The following is a 20,976-nucleotide window of genomic DNA, read 5'->3' as shown; positions in this document are numbered from 1 at the left end:
AGACCCCGAATTGCCAAAACAATTCTGAGGAAAAAGAACAAAACTGGAGGAATAACCCTCCCAGACTACAGACAATACTACAAAGTAACAGCAATCAAAACAGCATGTTACTGGCACAAAAACAGATATATGGATTAATGGAGCAGAATAGAGAGCCCAGAAATAAACCCACACAACCTATAATCAATTAATCTTCAACAAAGGTGGCAAAAATATACAAAATATACAGTCTCTTTAGCAAGTGATGTTGAGAAAGCTGGACAGCTACATGTGTATCAATGAAGTTAGAACATACCCTCACAGTATGTTCAAATATGACACCATAAAACTTCTGTAAGAGAACACAGGCAAACATTCTCTGACATAAATCCTATCAGTGTTTTTTATTAGGTTAGTCTCCTAAGGCAATAGAATTGAAAATAAAAATAAACAAATGGTACCAAATCAAACAAGCTTTTGCACAGCAAAAGAAGCCACAAACAAAATGAAAAGACAGCCTATGGAATGGGAGAGAATATTTGCAAACACCATGACGAACAAGGGATTAAATTCAAAAATACAAAAACAGTTCACATGACTCAACAACAGCAAGAACAATCCAATCAAAAAATGTGCAGAACAAATAAGTAAATATCATTTTTCTATTTGTTCAAGCTTAAAAAAATTGGGCAGAAGACCAAGAGAGTTCCCCAGAGACATACAGATGGTCAATAGGCACATGGAAAGATGCTCAACAAAACTAACTAGAGGAATGCAAATCAAAACTATTGAGATATCACCTCACACATGTCAGAATGGCCAACATCAAAAAGTCTACAAATAACAAATGCTGAGAAGGTGTTGAGAAAAGGGATCCCTCCTACAGTTGGTGGGAATGTACATTGGTTCAGCCACTATGGAAAACAGTATGGGGGTTCCCTAAAAAGCTAAAGCAATCTCAGTCCTAGGCATATATCTGGAAAAAATTAACTTGAAAAGATACATGCACCTTCAAATTTATAGCAACAATATTTACAATAGGCAAGTCATGGAAGCAACCTAAATATCCATTGATAAAGAAAATGGATAAAGAAAATGTGGATCAAATATCCAGTGGAATATTACTTATCCATAAAAAGAATGGAATATTGCCATTTGTAGCAACATGAATGGACCTAGAGGTTATCATACTAAGTCAGAGAAAAATACCATATGATATCATATTTATGAAATAAGAAATATGATACAAATGAACTGATTTACAAAACAAATACCCACTCATAGACACAGAAAGCAATCTTATGGTTACCAAAGGGGTAAGGTGGGGTAGAATAAATTAGGAGACTGGGGATTAACAGATACAAACTACTATATATAAAATAGATAAACAAGGCCCTACTGTTTAGCACAGGAACTATAATCAGTACCCCAAGCAAACCAAAGTGGAAAAGAACATCAAAAAGAATATATAATGTAATATATACAACTAACTCACTTTCTTGTACACCAGGAACTAATACAACATTGTAAATCAACTGTACTTCAGTTAAAATTTTTCAAAAATAAAGTTTAAAAATATATCATTTCTCAATTTGTATGTATTAAATGACATGTCAGCAAAATATATAAAGCAAAAATTGTCAGAAATAAAATGAAAAATAAAATCTACAATCCTATTTGAAGATTACAATTCTTTCAGAAACTGAAGAATCAGACAAAAATGTCAATAAAGACATTTCAAAAGCATGAATAAAACACTTATCTACCCAGATATATCTATCTGCTCACCCAGAGTTTCCACAAATTTTCATAGATATCATTTACACACACACAGAGAATACCTATCTATAATTTATAATTAACCAGCAGTGAGAAAATGCACATTTTTAACAGACACATATGGTGCACTTACCAAAACAGACTATCTGCTAGACCCCAAAGCAAATATAATGAATTTTAAAAGCTTAGAAAATATAATAATGTATGTTCTTGGATCACAGATAGGAAATTAAGCAGATACTCTAGATCATTCATATGTCAAAAAATAAACCACAGTGTAAATTACACAGTATTTTTAACTAATGATAAAATATAGCATGTCAAAACTTGTGGATTACAGCTAAAACAGGAAATAGAGGGAAATTTATGGCTCTGATTGTATACAAAGAAAGGAAAAACTATAAAATCAGTGATGTAAGTCATCAGAAGAAATATTTAAAATCAAAAGAAAATAGAAAAAGAAAATATCAACATGACCTGGGATAAAAATAAAGTAGAAAGTTTTATGTGCTCAGTCCTGTCCAAGTCTTTGCAACCCCATGGGCTGAATGAAGCCTGTCAGATTGCTCTGTCCATTGAATTTTCCAGGCAAGAATACTTGAGTGGGTTGCCATTTCTTACTCCAAGGGATCTTCCTAACCCAGGGATCAAACCTGCATCTCTCCTGTCTTCTGCTTTGGCAGGCAGATTCTTTACCACTGTGCCATCTGGAATTAAAAAGCCAAGTGTGTTTTTGAGAAGATGATAAAAATCCAAGAAACCTTAGCAAGGGCAGTGCAAAGAAAAAAAAATGTCACCAATTACCATTATCAGGAAAAGATATCACAAAAGATCCTACAAAGATAAAAAATTATTAAGAGAGCATTTATGGTAGGCCATTTAAAAGTTAGACAAAATGTATAAATTCCTTTAAAACTCAAACCAAGCTAGCATAACAAAAAACATAAAATCTGAATGGGTCTGTAAGTATTTTAAAATCTGAATCCTTAATTAAAGCTCATGTCATAATTAAAACTCCATGCCCAGATGGCTCCAAATGGAATTCTTCCAAATGTTTAAGAAAGAATATCACCAATGTAACACAAACTGTTCCAGAGAAGGTAGGAATACTTCTCAAACCATTTTTAAGGTCAGCATATCCCAACTACTAAAACTTATTGAGAACACAGCAAATAAGAATAATTACAGGCCAATTTCTCTCTGAACATAGTTAAAAAAATAAATGAAATATTAGCTAATATAAAAAGGCTAATATAAACATGACAAAGGGGAATTTATTCCTGGGATATGAGACTAAACATTTTAAAAGCAATGAACACAATTCACCGTATTTAAATTATGAAGGAGAAAATTCCTACAATCATTACACTAAACTTATAGCAATAATTAGATAAAATAGAACATTAATTAAAAATCAAGGAAACTCTCTTAATCTAATAAAAGAAACCCCCTCCCCCATTTAAATAAACTATACAAACATAGATAAAATTTTGAAAACTTCCCCATGAGAACAAGAATAACCAATTTTATATATATAAGTACTTTGGCCACCTCATGCAAAGAGTTGACTCATTGCAAAAGACTCTGATGCTGGGAGGGATTGGGGGCAGGAGGAGAAGGGGACCACCGAGGATGAGATGGCTGGATGGCCTCACTGACTCGATGGATGTGAATCTGAGTGAACTCCAGGAGTTGGTGATGGACGGGGAGGCCTGGCGTGCTGCGATTCATGGGGTCACAAAGAGCTGGACACGACTGAGTGACTAAACTGAACTGATATATATATATACACATATATATATATATGTGTGTGTGTGTGTGTGTGTAGGACTTCCCAGTGGTAAAGAATCCGCCTGCCAGTGCAGGAGACACAAGAGATGTGGGTTCAATCCCTGGGTTGGGAAGATCCCCTGGAGGAGGAAATGGCTACCCACTCCAGTATTCTTGTCTGGAAACTTCCATGGACAGAGGAGCCTGACAGGCCACAGTCCATGGAGTTGCAAAGAGTCAGACACAACTGAACACACACACACGCACACACACACACATATATACCTGAATCACTTTACAATAGAAATTAATACAACATTGTAAATCAACTATACTTCTACAAAATGAATTTTTTAAAAAAGAACAAAACTGATAACTGATAAAATCACTTTTATTTAACATTGTGCTAGAAGTCCCAGGCAGGTGCAGTAAGACAAGAGAAAAGTCTAATGATTGTAAAAGCATATAATGATGCTGTCAATATGTTATTATGACATAATTATACATCTAGAAAATTTAAAAAAAACTATGGGAAAACTAATAGAATCTAAAATGTGAATGTAGTAACTTCACTGAATTTCTGTATGGTAGCCACAATCAGAAAATTACATATACACAATACCATTTAAATGATATTAAAACCATGATAAAGACTTGTGATGAAAGATGTGCATGGCTTCTATTCAGGAAACTATAAAATATTACTGAGAGATACTAAGATGTACTCAATAAAAATATACAATGTTCCTTACAAGACGCATTATTATAAAGATGATAGTTCTCCCTTCATTGATTCAATACAATCCCATAAGGAGCACAGCAGCTCTTTTTGTGCAGATTGACAAGTTTGTTCAAAAAAATGTAGTACATAGAAATACAAAGGGCCAAGACTAGCCACAGCAACCTTGAAGAGGAAGTAAAAATGTTGGAGAACTGCACTATCAGTTGTCAAGACATATTCAAAAGCTAGTTATTAATTGTATAGTGTTGTGTGTAACAAATAGATGAATGAAATAGTCTGAAGACAAATCCACTCATTGCTGTTAATTGATTTGCATCAAAGATGCCAACTCAAAGCAGTGGGGGTAAGGATGACCTTCTAAATATGTGATGCTAGACAACTGTACATCCATATGGAAAAAAGAACTTTGAAACTTAGACCATTCACAAAACCCAATTGCAGGTTGACTGCAGATCATTAAAATTTAAAGGTGAGCCTGCAGGATCAGTTACAGGAGAGGAGTTATGGTAGATGAAAGCCAGATGGCAAAGCCCTGAGAAATAAGAGAATGACGCAATGGGGCAGACAGCATACAAGATCTACATTTTACAGGATTTTGAATTGTAAAGAGAATCATAGAGTGGGAATTGGGAACTAATCATGAAACAGCATGAGAAGGGTCAAGAGAAAGGAAGGGACTGAAGGTAAAAGGGAAAGTTAGATAGATAGATATTGGCCACCCTGCACAGCATGTAGGATCTTAGATCCCCAAACAGGGATTGAACCCATGCCCCCAGCAGTGGTAGCTCAGAGTCCTAACCACTGCACTGCCAGGAAATTCCAAGAAGGGGATACATTTAAGTGAAGATAAAGGTCTTCAAGGTAGCAGAACTAGGAAAAGAGAATGAAAAGAGGTTTTCGGTCCTGAATTACCCTCAGATAAGAAAAGAGCAATACTGCATTTACTGTTCATTATGTGTGAATGACATCTTTTATAGTATGTCATAATATTAACTTTTTTCAGGTGGTTTGAACCTTTTGTCATGCAGTGGCTAGATGAAAATGAAGATGTGTCAATGGAGTTCCTACATGGAGCCCTGGGAAGAGACAAAAAAGATGGAGTGAGTTTAAATAACTTTCATATTGCTTATTGTTGAGATTTATTCACGCTGCTCACTTTTAAGCTAATGGGAATTGTTAGGTTTATTGCTATTAATTAAGGTTTATTTTAATCCTCTAATTACCAAAATATAATTAGAACACAATTTTAAAGTCTGATAAGACACCGAGGGAATTGCTTAAAAAAAAATCAATCACCCTTTTGCCCCAATATCCTTTACTCCTTGAATTGGCCTGAATCTACAAGTTCAGTGAAAGTGAAAGTGAAGTCGCTCAGTCGTGTCTGACTCTTTGCGACCGATGGACTGTAGCCCACCAAGCTCCTCCGTCCATGGGATTCTCCAGGCAAGAATACTGGAGTGGGTTGCCATTTCCTTCTCCAACAAGTTCAGTAGGCTTATACAAAGCTTCCCCATTGCTCTGGAACCTTTCCAGGATTCCAAGATTAGAGACAGACACCCTCCCAATCCCTCTAGAGTAAATCAAATGTCTCGAGCCACAATCAGCTTGCTAAACCATCCTAATGCCTGTGGGGAATGAGAAACTGAAAAAAAAAAAAAAAGAAACACTCCCCCAATTCAATTAATAGTAAACCTGCCTCATGATACTAGTTTTACTACACTTTTCAGAAAAGGAGATGAATGATTTTAAAATGAACAAGCATTTTCTTACTGGGAAATGAAGGCACATGATATAGGAGATTGAGTTGTTTTGAGAAATAATGAAAATTCTTTCTGCAGTCCATCTAATATGCTTCGGGAATGGTTTCATTTTCTCTTTCCTCAGTTCCAACAGACATCTGATCATGCGCTCTTCTCTTGCTCCGTGGTTGATGTTTTTGCTCAGCTTAATCAGAGCTTTGAGATTATTAAGAAACTGGAATGCCCCAATCCTGAAGCATTATCTCACTTAATGAGAAGATTTGCAAAGGTAGGTTAAATGGACTGAATCCTTTCTTTGCTGGGACAATATGTGTGTGTGTGTGTGTGTTAGTCACTCGGGTCATGTCCAACTCTTTGCGACCCCATGGACTGTAGCCCACCAGGCTCCTCTGTCCATGAAAGTCTCCAGGCAAGAGTACTGGAGTGGGTTGCCATTCCCTTCTCCAGGGCATCATCCTGACCCAGGGATCAAACCCAGGTCTTCTGCATTACAGGTGGATTCTTTACCACTGAACCACCAGGGACTATGGTATGTTATTATTTTCCTGCACAGAATCTGGAAAATGCTGGTATTTTATAGCACGAGTCTTGTCTGACCACTACCCCAATTTAGTTTTCTAATCCCAGCAAAAAAAGACTGTTTCAAGTTTGTCACCTGACTGTCTTTTGCCCTTCTTTTTTCTTAAATATAGATTTATCATCTAAAAAAATCAAGTTACTATTCACACGAATGACTTAGTCATTTGTAATTGATGAGACTACTATGGGTGGCCAAATTAATTTACATTTCAGCTTTGTAGCAGAAAATAAATCTTGAAATTTCATATTCAAATGGTGAGTATTTTTTTTAGCAGTAATACACTGTAGCACAAAATATGTTGAACTTGGAGTAATGAAAATTGAGTTCTAATTTCAAATCAGCCAATAACTATAGTGTGAGTCTGAGCAATTCCCTTGATTTTTATGAATAGGCTTTTGTTAGTTGGTTTTGAGCAACCAGACTTCTCTTAAGACCTCTTCCTCCTCTTATTGTCTAAGAAGGCTTATAAAGTACTTAGTACTTTGCAAAAGTTTCAAGGGAAATATAAGAACTAAAAGATGCTGTCTCTGTCCTTCAGATCTTAAAGACAGACAGACAGACAGATAGATAGATAGATGGATAATCAAGACCACTTGACATGAGCTAATTGGAAGGTGGCATGAAGAGGGATATTCATGAAGAGGGACATTTCAATCTCAAGAACAGTGGAATCCACAGTAAGTTGAGCAGGAGGAAAACTAATGAGAACTAAAATAGACAAAGTTTCCCTGGGAAAAGAGGGCTCATTCAGCCTAAAAAGATAATGTTAGAAAAGTATCAGCCAGGGGAATAGCAGGAACAAACAGATAGGAAAAGCTGAACTTGGCATGTGAAGGACAGGGAGAAACAATCTGGCAAAAAAAGAAAAAAAAATCTGTTCTGGGAGAGGAAAAGGTTGGGAAAGTGAAGATGTGTCCAGATGTTGAAAAGCTCTGCTTCCCAGGTTGAGAAGTTTAGACTTCATCGTCTGAACTATTTAAGAAATAGTGACTATCTGGAGATTTTGAATCCGAGCAATTACACAACAAATGGAAGGACGGACGGCAAGGCCCTAGTACCCAGTCCTCTGCCTGATGGCCCTGCGGTCGGATAATGGTGGAGGTCTTGGCTTTATTTGACGAGGCCTTACTCATTGCCTCACCTGCACACTCTACCAGCCACTTTCAGAGATGTAGTCATGAATAAGCACAATCTCTGACTTTAGAAAACTTATCCGGACATGGCCAAATCTGTAGACAGCTATGAAAAAGTCAAATGCTATGATCAAGGTATCTCAGAGGTTGAAAAAGGCCATGTGAGTGTGTGTGTGTGTGTGTGTGTGTGTGTATAATGTTGAAAAACAAAGGCCAAAACTCAGTGAACTTGTTTACAATATTTAAGATGTATTAATTTGGCAGGATTGCTTTAAATAAAATACCACAGAATGGTGATGTAAACAGTAGAAAATAATGATCTCCCAGTTCTGGAAACTACCGTAATACATTCAAGATCAGAGTGTCATAATGTCTGCCTTCTTCTGAGGCCGCTCTCTTGATCTAGCAATTGACTACCTTAGTGTGTCCGGACAGTCTCTCTTCTGTTACATACACCCCTTGTGTTTCTGTGTGCATTCAGCTGCTCAGTCCTGTCTGACTCTTTGTGACCCCATGGATGATAGTCTTCCAGGCTCCTCTGTCCATGGAATTTTCTGGGCAAGAATATGGAGTGAGTTACCATCTGTTTCTATGTGTGTCTAAGTTTTCTCTTTTTAGAAAGATACCAAACATATTGGATTAGAGCTCACCTTATTGGCCTTATTTTAACTAACTCACTTCTTGAAAGATCCTGTCTCCAAATACATTCATATTCTGAGATACTGGGAGTTAGTGTTTCAACAAATAAATGTTGAGGGGACACATTTCAGCCTATAAAGGATGTACATATTTACCATGCTCCTGCTTTTGACCACAGATACAAACACAAAGGGAGGTTACTTCATTTGCATTATCAAACAGTCTGAGTTTGGGATCCTTTGTGAATGCAAGGCATGAGGCAGACCCTGTCATTGGCTCCAGTTCTTAGAAAAGTGTAAGTCTTGTTCACTGACAAGTGGATTAGGAAAGGACTTCAGCATCTTTATTAACTGTAGTAGGACAGTTAATTTATGCTGAGGTAACTAGTTAACACAACAAAGATTGACTTCCTGCTCAGCAAACTTCAGCCTTTGGTAAAAATAAATAAATAAATCAACAAAGCCAGATATACTAGTCAAAGTGGTAAGGACAGATTTTAATCAGTAATAAACTACTGCAGTGGGGGAGAGTCCAGACTGAAAGACTGTTTTGATTTGCACAGCCATCACTGGGTGTTTCAGAGGCAGAATGCAGGAACAGGGAGAGCACAAGTAGGGCTTAAAGAGCAGGAGAGGGGCTTGATCCATGGGAAGCCCACCTAGTTTGCTAACTGGTACTTATTGAAGTTAGGCCCCTTCCCTTCCACAGAGGCTGGAAGATAGGACCCTATCTTCAGGTGTTGGCTGGAATAAACGGTAAATCTTTTGGCAGCCTTGGGTTTTTTCAGGCAGGCACTTTAAGGGATGTGGGATCATCCAAGAGGTGTGTCTTTGAACTCTTAGAAATTTTGCTACTGTTTTGTTCAAGTCTTTATAAGCCAAGGTTAAGGCCCAGTTGAGAAGGGGACTCACAGGAGCCTGGGCAGAGCTTGCTCAATAGTGAATCTTTGTCATCCTCCGCTGTTCTGTGACTCAGGACTTCTAGCTTGAGAGGTCCCACTAAGGAAAGAGCATAAGATTTATAGAGGGCTGTGGAACTACAGTTGGAATGTCAGGCTCTTGTCGTAAACAATCTTAAAGAGCAGGCAAAGTGGCTGAATCTCTTTAGTAAAAAATGAGGAGCCTATGAAGGCTTTTAGGCAGACAAACAGCTGTCAGCCTAAAATGTTTTAAAATATTTGTCTGCCATGAAATACTTTGAACTCCAGTTTTTGTATCTGCTAACTAGGAAGACTAAGGTAACTCCCACTTTTAGAGATAATAGTTAAAAATCATTTATCGCAACTTTCTTGAGTAGCTGATTCCAGTTTCCCACTATGGGGATATCTGCAATGAATTCTGCAGGAGAATTACTCTAAAAAATTCTCGAAGTCTTTTCTTGACTAGCAGCTGTGCTTTGGATGACTGCCAAGAAAAGAATGAAACAGGGTCATTAGGGACAGTGTTTTTAAAAGTATGTCACATGCTATTTCTGAAACTCTGTAGTGGAAGCAGGATCAGATAAGAATTGCACATATTACAAAAGTAGAATTCACAGAGTAGTCAGGTTATGTAAGGCGGGGGCAAAGAAGCCCAGAGTGGAAGGACTGTCTGCAGCAAGAGGAGAAGAATTAGGCTGCATGTATCACTGAGGAAAGGTGAGTTTTTATTGGCACAATAAAATAATTTCAGTGAAATAAAGGCACTTTTAACCCATGGACATTCAATACAAACCAATTACTATCATAGGGAGATGAATTATCACAAGGAATGAAAAACGTTTTCTAGGAGAATAGAAATTGGCAAACTTCATGGAAAAATAAACTTTTATTAGCATGATTATTTTTAAAATGGGACTTTGTGGTTAATCTAATTAGCTATTTCAGAGGAACTGCAGACTACTGAAGTTTATTTTATTTCATCAGCTGTGACCATTGGTCTTGAAAACCCTATCCTTCTTAGGATTGGGATCCTTATATCAAGAGATACTGAAATCCTATCTGGGACATAGACTGATTTAAACCATCCCCTGGAGGAAAGACACATTAATGATGTCTTCAGACATTTAAGAGGAGTTAGCACTGTCAACTGGATCTTAAAAACATGATTTATTTTCACTAAAGCATATAAAAGACTGAATCAGGTGCCAAGCAAATGCTTTAAATTCCATAGCAGGTACATTTAGGAGCTGTGATGAGTGGGAAAATGGGCATTTGGTTGGAGAATATTCCTATGGCTGTATTATTGCTCTTGACAAGTATAGGTACTTCAGTTAGAAGAACAATGAAGTAATATTTTCAGTACTACTTAAAAACAAATCGACAAATGTTAATTGACTCCTAGCTAAGAGTTGTCAATATTATGATGAATGAGAACACATATTCCTTGTGATCTGGGAACCTAATCCTAATTTTAATAATTTTAATCCTAATTTTAATCCTAATCCAAAAATAATAATGATAATTCATTGAGCACCACTATGTGCTAATCACTTTACATGTATTGTCTCAGTTATTCTTTACAGCCACCTCAAGAGATACATACAATTATTTCTCATAATTTTAATATGATGAAACAAGCTTAGAAGGTTTAAACAATGCAGAGAAGACTAGAAATGATATGAACAGAACACTTTCATCCACCAATCTATATTACTTTCACATTCCAGTGTTATCAGAAATCAGTTAGTAAGCTGAAGAAAAAAAATCTCACCATTCATGTTTATCCTTTAAGCCAAACATAGGCATCCCTAGGGAATTCTGCTTTATGTTGGATATGTTAAAATACAATGTGTGAAGCACTGAAGTGGCACCACTAGTGCCATTTAACAAATACTGCAGTCTTCTTGTCCTCTATGTTGCTCTGATACTGTAAAGCTCTATGCATAAAATGTGACTGCAGAGATGGATTTGGTCCAGGGTTCTTGTCTTCCTGATTGTAAGAGTATACTCCTGGATGTCCCTCCCAGCAGTACTGACAAGATGTTTAGTCTACTTCTACAACCCACTCCGGTATTCTTGCCAGGGAAATCCCAGGGACAGAGGAGCCTTGTGGGCTACAGTTGATGGGGTCACAAAGCGTCGGACATGACTTAGTGAGTAAGCAATAACAAACCCCAGAGTTGCTGACTCAATAGACCTGGGACTGGACCAGTGAATTTTTTTTAAATGATTTAATTTTTGTGACTTCACTAGGTCCTTGTTGCTTCGCAAGGGCTTTCCCTAGTTCAGCAAAGGGGCTACTCTCTGCTGCAGTGCCTTCTCTCGTTGTGGAGCACACGCTCTAGGGTACATGGGCTTCAGTAGTTGTGGCACGTGGTCTTAGTTGCTTTGCTGCACGTGGAATCTTGCCAGACCAGGGGTTGAACTCATGTTCCCCACATTGTCAGATAGACTCCTATCCACTGTGCCACCAGGGAAGTCCTGGATCGAGGAATTTATTTATTTCCAACAAGTTCCTAGGTGATGCTTATGATGATGTTGGAAAAATGCTTCAGATAGATATGTCTTAACTAACTACAGTAGACCCTTGAACAACATGGGTTTGAACTTTGGGTGTCCAGTTTTTAAATAGTAAATTTTACAGTACAATATGATATGTGGTTAGTTGAATCCAGGGATATGGATGAACTGTGAATACAGGTGGCTCAGACAGTAAAGGATCCCTCAGACAGGTTCGATCCCTGGGTTGAGAGGATCCCTTGGAGAAGGGAATGGCTACCCACTCTAGTATTCTTGCCTGGAGATTTCATAGACAGAGGAGCCTGGCAGGTTATAGTCCATGGGGTGTCAAGGAGTTGGATACGACTGAGCTACTAATGCTTTCACTGTAAGCTACAAGTCAGTTTTTTACTGTGCAGAGAGTTGGTGTCCCTAACACTCTGGTTGTTAAAGTTTCAGCTGTAGTCACTAGTATTAATTAAGAAATGTCTAATAGTGATTTTTCTTTGTTGAATAAGTTAGAATGACATTGAAGTCGCCCCTGAAATGTACATGAACACATTTAGGTGTACTTTATATACTCACAAATAAATGGATATTGTTATAGCCAGTGTACTGATAATTCTATGAGCACAAGGCCTTAAACTACATTGTACATGACAAAGCCCTTTTCCTTAAATGCAACCTATCCTGACTTGCAAACCTCTGACATTTGTAGGTTATTAGATGTGAGATCCTAGGATCAGTTGCCTCCCAGCTGGAATTCAAGCGAATCACTTCATAATTCCTATGAAGCAGAGGCAAGAATTAGACCATGTGGAGACGCTGAGAATAATCAGAAATGGTTGTCTGGATTCTCCTGCCCAAACTAAATCTTGAACACTTGATAGTATGAGATGCAACAAGCTCCTAAAGGCAGACTTCTGTTGGTTTTTAATTTTGGAATATAGTGAATTGATTCCTGCAGTTGACACTGTCATAAGAACCTATAAACTGAGAGTAGTGTTCATATGTATGAGTAAATCAGCACTCATTAGGTAAGATGAAGTCTAAAATAAAATTTGAACAGATGCATTTAGAAAATACTTTAGTCTGATCCACCACCTGTTTTCCTAGATTTGTTAGTCTGCTTCTTAATAAGATGTTATATTTTTCAAAGCCAACTTTTCTATTTAAATTGATGCCTGTTTTCACTTTTGGTGGCTCAGTTGGTAAAGAATCTGCCTGAAGTGCTGGAGACCTGGATTCTATCCCTGGGTTGGGAAGATCCCTTGAAGAAGGGAATGGCAATCCACTCCAGTATTCTTGCCTGGAGAATTCTAAGGACAGCAGACCCTGGCAGGCTACTGTCCATAGGGTCGCAAAGAGTTGGACATGACTAAGCAACAATGCTTTTTTTTTTCTTTCCACAAACTATTGATTTTCTTTCTGCCTGCTAGCTCTAATTTCAGGTTTCAGGTTTTCATTGTGATTTTTAAAGTCTGTAAAATGAGTTCATAGTCACATTCTGTGATTTCAGGTCTGCAAATTATACATCTCTCCTTCAGCTTCACTTCTTGGACTATCTCCCCAAGTTGATTTTGAGTCACAAAGAAAATTCAGAAGAATGTACATAAAAAAGCTTTTGTGTCTTTGCTTTTCTATGAAAAGAGATGATCTCTATTTATTGCTCTTGTTGCTTTCTCTCTTCCAAGAAAATCATGTCTACTTTGGACTTAAAATAATTCAAACTCTGTAAGAAATAGCAGTAGCCTGCAAACACATCAATATCTGTTTAAGTAATTAAAACAAAATGCAACTAATGAAATTTGTTCATTTTCCCTATTTTTGCATAGTTAATGGAAGCAGAGGGCCTCCTTAGGCTCAATAAGAGTTATTAGATAGAGAAGGAAAATGTGGAATTAGGACTAAAAAGGCCAAGGAGGGGAAGATTAGGCAGTATTTTTAGCAAATATTGCATCAATAAATAACTTACTGTATTAATGGTAAATTAATAGATACTATGATGCAACAAAAGCTGAAATTTAGGTCTTAAGAGGTGTTCTTTGTTATTAGTAAGGCTCTGTATCATTGAAAATATTCATTGCTAAGTGACACATATGGGTATGTTCTGACCCCACTCATAATTCAGGAATATTGTAGAAAGTTGAAAAAAGCACCACCAAAAGGAATTTTGTCATGGTAGAGTTATGTGTATGTGTGTGGGGGGCGGGGGGATGAAGAGGGGATGGCAACTAGAAATCATGCCAGATAATGGCTGGATGGCATCACAGACTCGATGGACGTGAGTCTGAGTGAACTCCGGGAGATGGTGATAGGCAGGGAGGCCTGGCGTGCTGCAATTCATGGGATCGCAGAGTCGGACACGGCTGAGCGACTGAACTGAACTGAACTGAACTGAATGAAAGCATAAAGTTTCAATCATTCAGGAAAAGAAAAAAGTCATTGGGGGCATTAGGTAATAAGTATCCAGGCATAGAGGAGGTACCACCAAACAATATACCTCCTGAATCTTAAGTTAGAAATAAATCATTTTGTGATGGAGCTGGTTGTATTAAAATACAATGGATGCATGTGGACTATCTTGTACTCAGAAATATTACAAATTGTCATTTAAATATGTTTGAAATCCTTCTTTTGGCAAAGGTGTAGATTTAGTCACTACTATGGCCCTTGTTGACTTCCCTGGTGGCTCAGATGGTAAAGCGTCTGCCTACAGTACAGGAAACCCAGGTTCAGTCCCTGGGTCAGGAATATCTCCCGGAGAAGGGAATGGCAACCCACTCCAGTATTCTTGTGTGGAAAATCCCATGGACAGAGGAGCCTGGCAGGCTACAGTCCATGGGGTCACAAAGAGTCGGACACAACTGAGCAACTTCACTTCACTATGGCCCTTGTTTGGCTTCCCAGGTCAGTGGTTAAAAGAATCTCCCTGCTAATGCAGGAGACTCCAGTTCCATCCCTGGGTTGGGAAGATTCCCCTGGAGAAGGAAATGGCAACCCATTCCAGTATTCTTGCCTGGGAAATCCCATGGACAAAGGAGCCTGGTGGGCTGCAGTCCATGAGATCACAGAAAGTCAGAAATGACTGAGCAACTGAGCTCACGTGTTGACGCTTGTTTTCTGATTAACATAACCCGGATTGTGTGTGTTTGTGGGGATAGATACATATGTAGAGATATATGTACATATGAAGTTTTACTTACCTGAATGAATTTCACAATTTTTTTTTCCTAGACCATCAATAAAGTACTACTTCAGTATGCTGCAATTGTATCAAGTGATTTCGGTTCATACTGTGATAAGGAAAATGTGGTAAGTAAAAATGTCTCTATTTTCAAATAGTCCTCAATTGAGAACTGATATAAGTAAGCAATTTTCTTTCTGTTTTCATATAGATGATGAAAATAGAGATCTCAGGAGACTATTAGAAAGCTTTCTAGTAGTCCTGAACTGGTATAAAATAGAATTCAGAGGAAGGTTGAGAGCATCTCAGTGCCAGTCAGTTTGTGGTTTTCCATGATGATAAGGAGTAAGACTCATAAAAACAATTGAAAACCCACATCATTGTAAACACTGGATCTGGGACCTAGGAGTTAAAAAGTTCAATGTTCACACTGAATAGTGTAGTTTTGGCATCAATACCAAAGTAAGTATAATTTATTCTTTTAGTTTTCAAATAAATTGAAAAGAATGGTTAAAGTAAGGAGTGATACTGATCTATACTCTGAATTATTAACTTACCGTCTTATTTTTTGGATGATTGACAAATGTTGATAAAATCTAAGCCAATATTACAGATTAATGAAAGGAATAAAGAGAAGTGAGATAAACCAAAAGTAATTTGGAATATAAGCAATGTTATTTTATGGTGGAAGGTAAAATCCTTTTATTCACCATAAACATTTTAGGAGAAATATGTTGGTAACATTATAATAATTTTTTAAAACATTGAAAAATATTTTAAAAGTCAGTACTAGATTTTTCAAGAGAAAAATCTCGGTTTTTTTCCTCTGTCAAAAAATCAGTTCCCACTATCCAGCAAATCTTAAAGAGAATTCTTGCTGAAACCTCATTGACCTCTTGCTGACAGCTCATTAAGATAAGTCAGCCCTAACAGTTCTTGAGGGTCCCAGAAGATTCTCCTTTCCCTTAAGTGAAAATGCTGCCCAGAAATTTTACTGAAATGCCTGGATGTCTCAGTAGTGATTTCTAATTGCCATTGATTACAAATATTCTAATAGACAAGATAGAGTATTTATTTATTGAAAGCATCTAGTTATAGTTAAATTTATAATACAGCTGAAAAATAATATGTTGAAAATCAAAACAGTGCCAGATAATTTCAGAAAAGATTCTTACTTCCTTGGTATCAAAAATTGAAGATTTTGAAAGGTGGCTATGAATTATCAAGGCCAATTCCTGTCATTCAGAAAGGAAAAATAGCTTTAAAAAACCCCTGCAGACTTCTACTTTATGTTTTGACATTTATAGTTTATCTTTAATATGAAAAATATAAATCAGCATTATATTATCCTCTGTATTTTTCTTTATATTTTATACTTTTCAAAATGAAATTTTTATAAAGAAAAAAAATCACTGAAATATGATAGCACACAAGCTTACTTTTCTTTCCTTAATGCTTTTCTTTCCTAATTACTGATGTCTTGACCAGCCTTAGGCTTTCATTTAAATGCCAAGTGTTATTTTAGCTTTTCCATAAAAGGATACCAGTCAACTACTTAGTTTAAGCTTTCAGCTAAGATAGATTGAAGAAGTGCTTTTGCACATTTGTGTGTGTAAGTATCACTGTTGTTTCAGATATAAATTTTTAAATATCTTTAAATATCAAGAACATTGAAAATTATTTTTTGTTTTCTCTGTATACTTATGACAATATTCCCATTTTATCTGCAAATAGCACTGGAAACTTTTAAAGAGAGACTCCTAAGAGATGACTGTGATATTTGCTTTCCCAGGGGCTCAGAATTAAAGATGACAGTTAAACAAAACATCTGTGACAGAATAATTTTTTTTTTATTCTGTGACATTTTAAATTTGGAATGGGTCACAAGTTTTTAATCCAGTCTTCCACATTCCACATTATAGCAAAACAATATTATCTAAATCAGAATTACTTGATTTATTTTAACAATCTTTTTCAACTCAGAAACACAATTTGATGGGATCTTAAAAAATACAACCCACTAATGAAATCAGGTTAATGTTCCCTTTACTGTGGGTATTTTAGTTGTTTATTTGTTGTTCATTTACTAGAGAAGTAAGTAAAAGCTGTTCCCTGATTAAGGTAGAGTTGTATAATTCAATTCTCAGTAGTGATTTGATAAATTGATTCAATAAAATTGAAATTTGAACATGTCAAGGTCAGCAGAAGCTTAATCAAAGAGGAATGTCTCATATTTCTTTTTATCTCCCTCTGGATAACTGCATCTCTTTTCTCATATGTAGCCTTACTCAGGTCAATAGCAATCTATGCCAAGTGAGCCCAAGTGTCTTTGTTCATTTTGCTTCTCAGTAGCTCTTTTCCATTGGAAATTATTTCATTAAAAAGGCTTGGAGTTGGTTTAATGTGTAAAGCTAGAACTAAAGTCCTATTATGTGTATCAAAAAAAGAGATAAGCTTGAATGCTAATATCAAATAATCAGAGTCTACCCAGATAACTTGGAACCATGGAGAGCAGGATGATACAACCTTTACCCATGGAGTCTTCCTGCTTCTTATTAAGAGCTGTGCTCTTCCTTAATTCTTTCCCCTCTGCAATGAAAAAGAAGGAAAAAAAAACCCAATGACCCCGTCCCCTAGTGGATAAAGCTCTTTGATTCAGTTTGTTGACACTGGGTCAGGAATCTGAAATCCTGAAAATCTGATCATATATGCTACAGAAAGGGCTAGACCTGGATCCAGAGACTCTCAACTGACAATCCAAATCACTTTGTAGAATACTATGATTCAGCTTACTGAACAGAATCTATAGGAGATAAATCTGTGTTATAAAATATTTAAGTGCCTGAAATTAAGAGAATAGAAGTTCTAAATTGTTTTTGTAAATTCAAGTTAGGATGTGGTCACTTTAAGAGTCAAGTAGAAAGTTCTTCAAAGGTGTGTAATGTGGTTAAAACAATGATAAAATCTTTCCACTGATGAGCACTAACACCTCTCTGATGTCCTGGAAGTCCTTTTGCAGGTTTCTCTCTGATTCATTATTGGCTCATTTCCCAGCACCTTGGAAGGCATATCCATTTTCCTTTCTTTGACTCGTTTCTTCCCCTGATATGCTGGTTCTTCGGAATCAGCATGTAGCAAATATTAAGTTATTCCATAACTATGCTGAATTGTTATAAATTAATTTCAACTGTTCTGAGGATACATCTAGCCCTTTCACAAAGCTTTACATCTTTATGTTATTGTTATATCTCTGCCTCCTTGAAAAGAAGTCAAGGGACATTTTTAAAGCATGTACAATGTGTGAGGCTCTATGCAGTACTCTGGAAGAGAAAGCAGAAAAAGACACAACGGTGCATACAGTGCTTTTAAGGTCAGCTGGCAAGACTGTCAAAAGCAACCCAGTTGTGAAGTTAAATAAAACAAATGTCAAGTGAGTGACAAAAGGAAAATGAAGGCCCTAACCTGAATGATGGATGTGACTCAAATAGGAGAAGAGGTTCAAGTGAAAGGCCCACGAGCTAAGCCAAGCCACCAAGCCTGGAAAGCACAGGTGTTGGGTGGGGAATAAGCCTCTTGGAGCTGAGAGTTCATCATAATATAGTAGGGGGAGATGAGAAGAAAAACATGGTTTGGAGCTGTATAACTAAGGGCCTTCAATACCAGAGTGTGGACTTTACCAATAGTAAGAATTTATTCAAGGTTTTTGAAAGGGTTTTGTTTTGTTTTCAGTTTTGAAACATAGATGATGTTTTAGCTTTTGAAACAATGAAACAACAGGATAGTTTAAATTAATTTGTTTTTCTTAAAGTAAATCTTTAAAAAAAATCGGAATTTGGTTAATTTTGAAGTATAAAATGCCACATTGCTAAGAGTAAATCAATTCTAGTAGTAAGTCTCCAATGGTTTGCTAAGTACAGTATTAAATTCCATTGCCCAAAGGGGCTATACATTCCCTCTTCTATGATTAACTATTTAAAAAGTATAATCTTAAAGTGGCATAATTGTTCTGTTTGCCAAATAGAATAGGATTTTGGTGATAGCTGTATATTATTACATTGAAGGCCAACCCATTCAGTAATTTAATGAATTTCTTGTTTTGTGTCTTTTATTTAAAGCCCTGTATATTGATGAATAATATTCAACAATTGCGGGTTCAGCTGGAAAAAGTGTTTGAATCCATGGGAGGAAAAGAGGTGAGTGCATTTGTATGCCTACAGTTGCTAAATATCTCCTTAGAGATCATTAGCAGCATGTATTTCTTTGCTAAGGAAAGTGACACAATCAAGTTTTTACACGGGTTCACTACAGAACAGGAAATACTAACAATCTAAACTACTATTAACAGCTAAAGTGATCATTATCCACAATACAATAATTCAGTAAATACATCAGAAGTGTGACTAGGAGAAGGAAGATGGGTCAATAACTTTTTGCAGTGTGTGTGTGTATATATATATTTAGTCATATGTGCACAATTAAGTATATTTATGTATATGCTAATGATCTGTAAAGTTCCACCATTGCAGATGCCTTTTACTGTTCTGTGCAATGTCAGCTTAATACTGATTTTCTTCTGCAGTGTGCTTTGTGGCACTAGTGGTTTTTGATGTACCGCTGGTTTATTTTTTGCATCTCAAAAATCTCTGCCAAAACTGTGTTGTGTACTGTGTCTGTAATGTGTTGTGTCTTTGTCTAACATCTCTGACTTGCAATTCCATGAGCAGAAGAAGGAAGGAGAAAGATTCTTTTATGAGGTTTGTGATAGTAAGCATCTTATCCTTTACCTGGCTGTTTCCCCTCCAAATCCAAAGACCATTGCACTTCCTACTTGTTCTCATTTGCTTGTTTGGATCAAGCAGACCGTGAAATATTAGCTGGGCACCTGCCTCCTTGAGCTGCCACAGTCTGGTATTTCACAAACCAACATGAACATCTGGGGGCTTGAGAACTGGAGACGGTGCCACAAGGGAAGGCCATGCGGCTGTCACTCTCCCACCACCTACTCTGAAAATCAATCCCGAGGGCGGCTAGGATGAGGGGATATTTTTATTTACAGTTTTAATTACATGGTTCCTAATTATTGTGCTAAGCGTGTGAGATGTATGTAAAGCTAGGTTTGAATTCAAAGCCAAGGTCTCATTCATTTCTAAATTGATAAGTCTGAAGATGCTTTTTTTTTTTAATTGGAGTAGAGTTGCTTTATGATGTTGTGTTAGCTTATGCTATACAGCAAAGTGATCAGCTATACCTATACATATATACCCTCCTTTTTGGAATTCCTTCCCATTTAGGTCACCACAGAGCACTGAGTGGAGTTCTCTGTTTTATATTGTAGGCTCTCATTAGCTATCTATTTTATACAGAGTATCAATAGTGCGTATATGTCCATCCCAATCTCCCAATTTATCCAACTGCCCCCACTTCACACATGATGTTTGTTTTAATCCCATAAAGACATGTATACATTTTCACCCCAATGTCTTTTTCATTATTCTTGAGCCTCAGTCTTTAGAGAAATAAACTATTTAGCATTCTACAAATAATAAGCACCAGGATACATGGATGAAGGTACAAAACTTCAAAAATGAACTTTTCTGAGCTAAGCTGTCACTGCTCTCTCAGTCTAGTTTATATAAAATAAGGCTCCATTCCCCAAAGTGTGGTAATGGTTTTTGCCTGGTTTGAGGGCATCAATCTCATTTTTAAAATTCTTTTGCTGAATCAGGTGAGCACTTGGGGCTCATAGCTGGAGATTCCCTTTTCAATTTAGTGATGTTTCATATTCAGACTTTAAGTCCACTTACTGTTTTGAACAATAGTGAAGAAAATACTAATTTTTTTGTGGGAAATTCTCACTTTAGTGAATTTTAAAGACCACAAATCATTTGAGGATAGAGTTATATTTGAAATGCCACATTTCCAGAAATTTCTCCTAATGCTGCTACTATGTCATTACAATTTTGTGGTTGAACTCTATGAGAAATATACT

General features: G+C 36.8%; 1 protein-coding gene across 1 annotated transcript in view; it reads left to right on the top strand.

The window, feature by feature from the left end:
• Positions 1-20,976, top strand: part of UNC13C (unc-13 homolog C) — a 655,255-nt gene that overhangs the window by 522,990 nt on the left and 111,289 nt on the right. Inside the window, exons 20-23 of the mRNA XM_052646337.1 lie at positions 5,274-5,370; positions 6,155-6,298; positions 15,038-15,115; positions 19,103-19,180. Coding sequence (XP_052502297.1) covers positions 5,274-5,370; positions 6,155-6,298; positions 15,038-15,115; positions 19,103-19,180 — 397 coding nt within the window. The remainder of the gene's footprint in view (positions 1-5,273; positions 5,371-6,154; positions 6,299-15,037; positions 15,116-19,102; positions 19,181-20,976) is intronic.

The sequence above is a fragment of the Budorcas taxicolor genome, chromosome 10 (assembly GCF_023091745.1).
Source record: "Budorcas taxicolor isolate Tak-1 chromosome 10, Takin1.1, whole genome shotgun sequence".
Lineage (NCBI taxonomy): Eukaryota > Metazoa > Chordata > Mammalia > Artiodactyla > Bovidae > Budorcas > Budorcas taxicolor.
The sequence above is the reverse complement of the archived record's forward strand: the minus strand, read 5'-3'. Positions and strand labels throughout refer to the sequence as shown.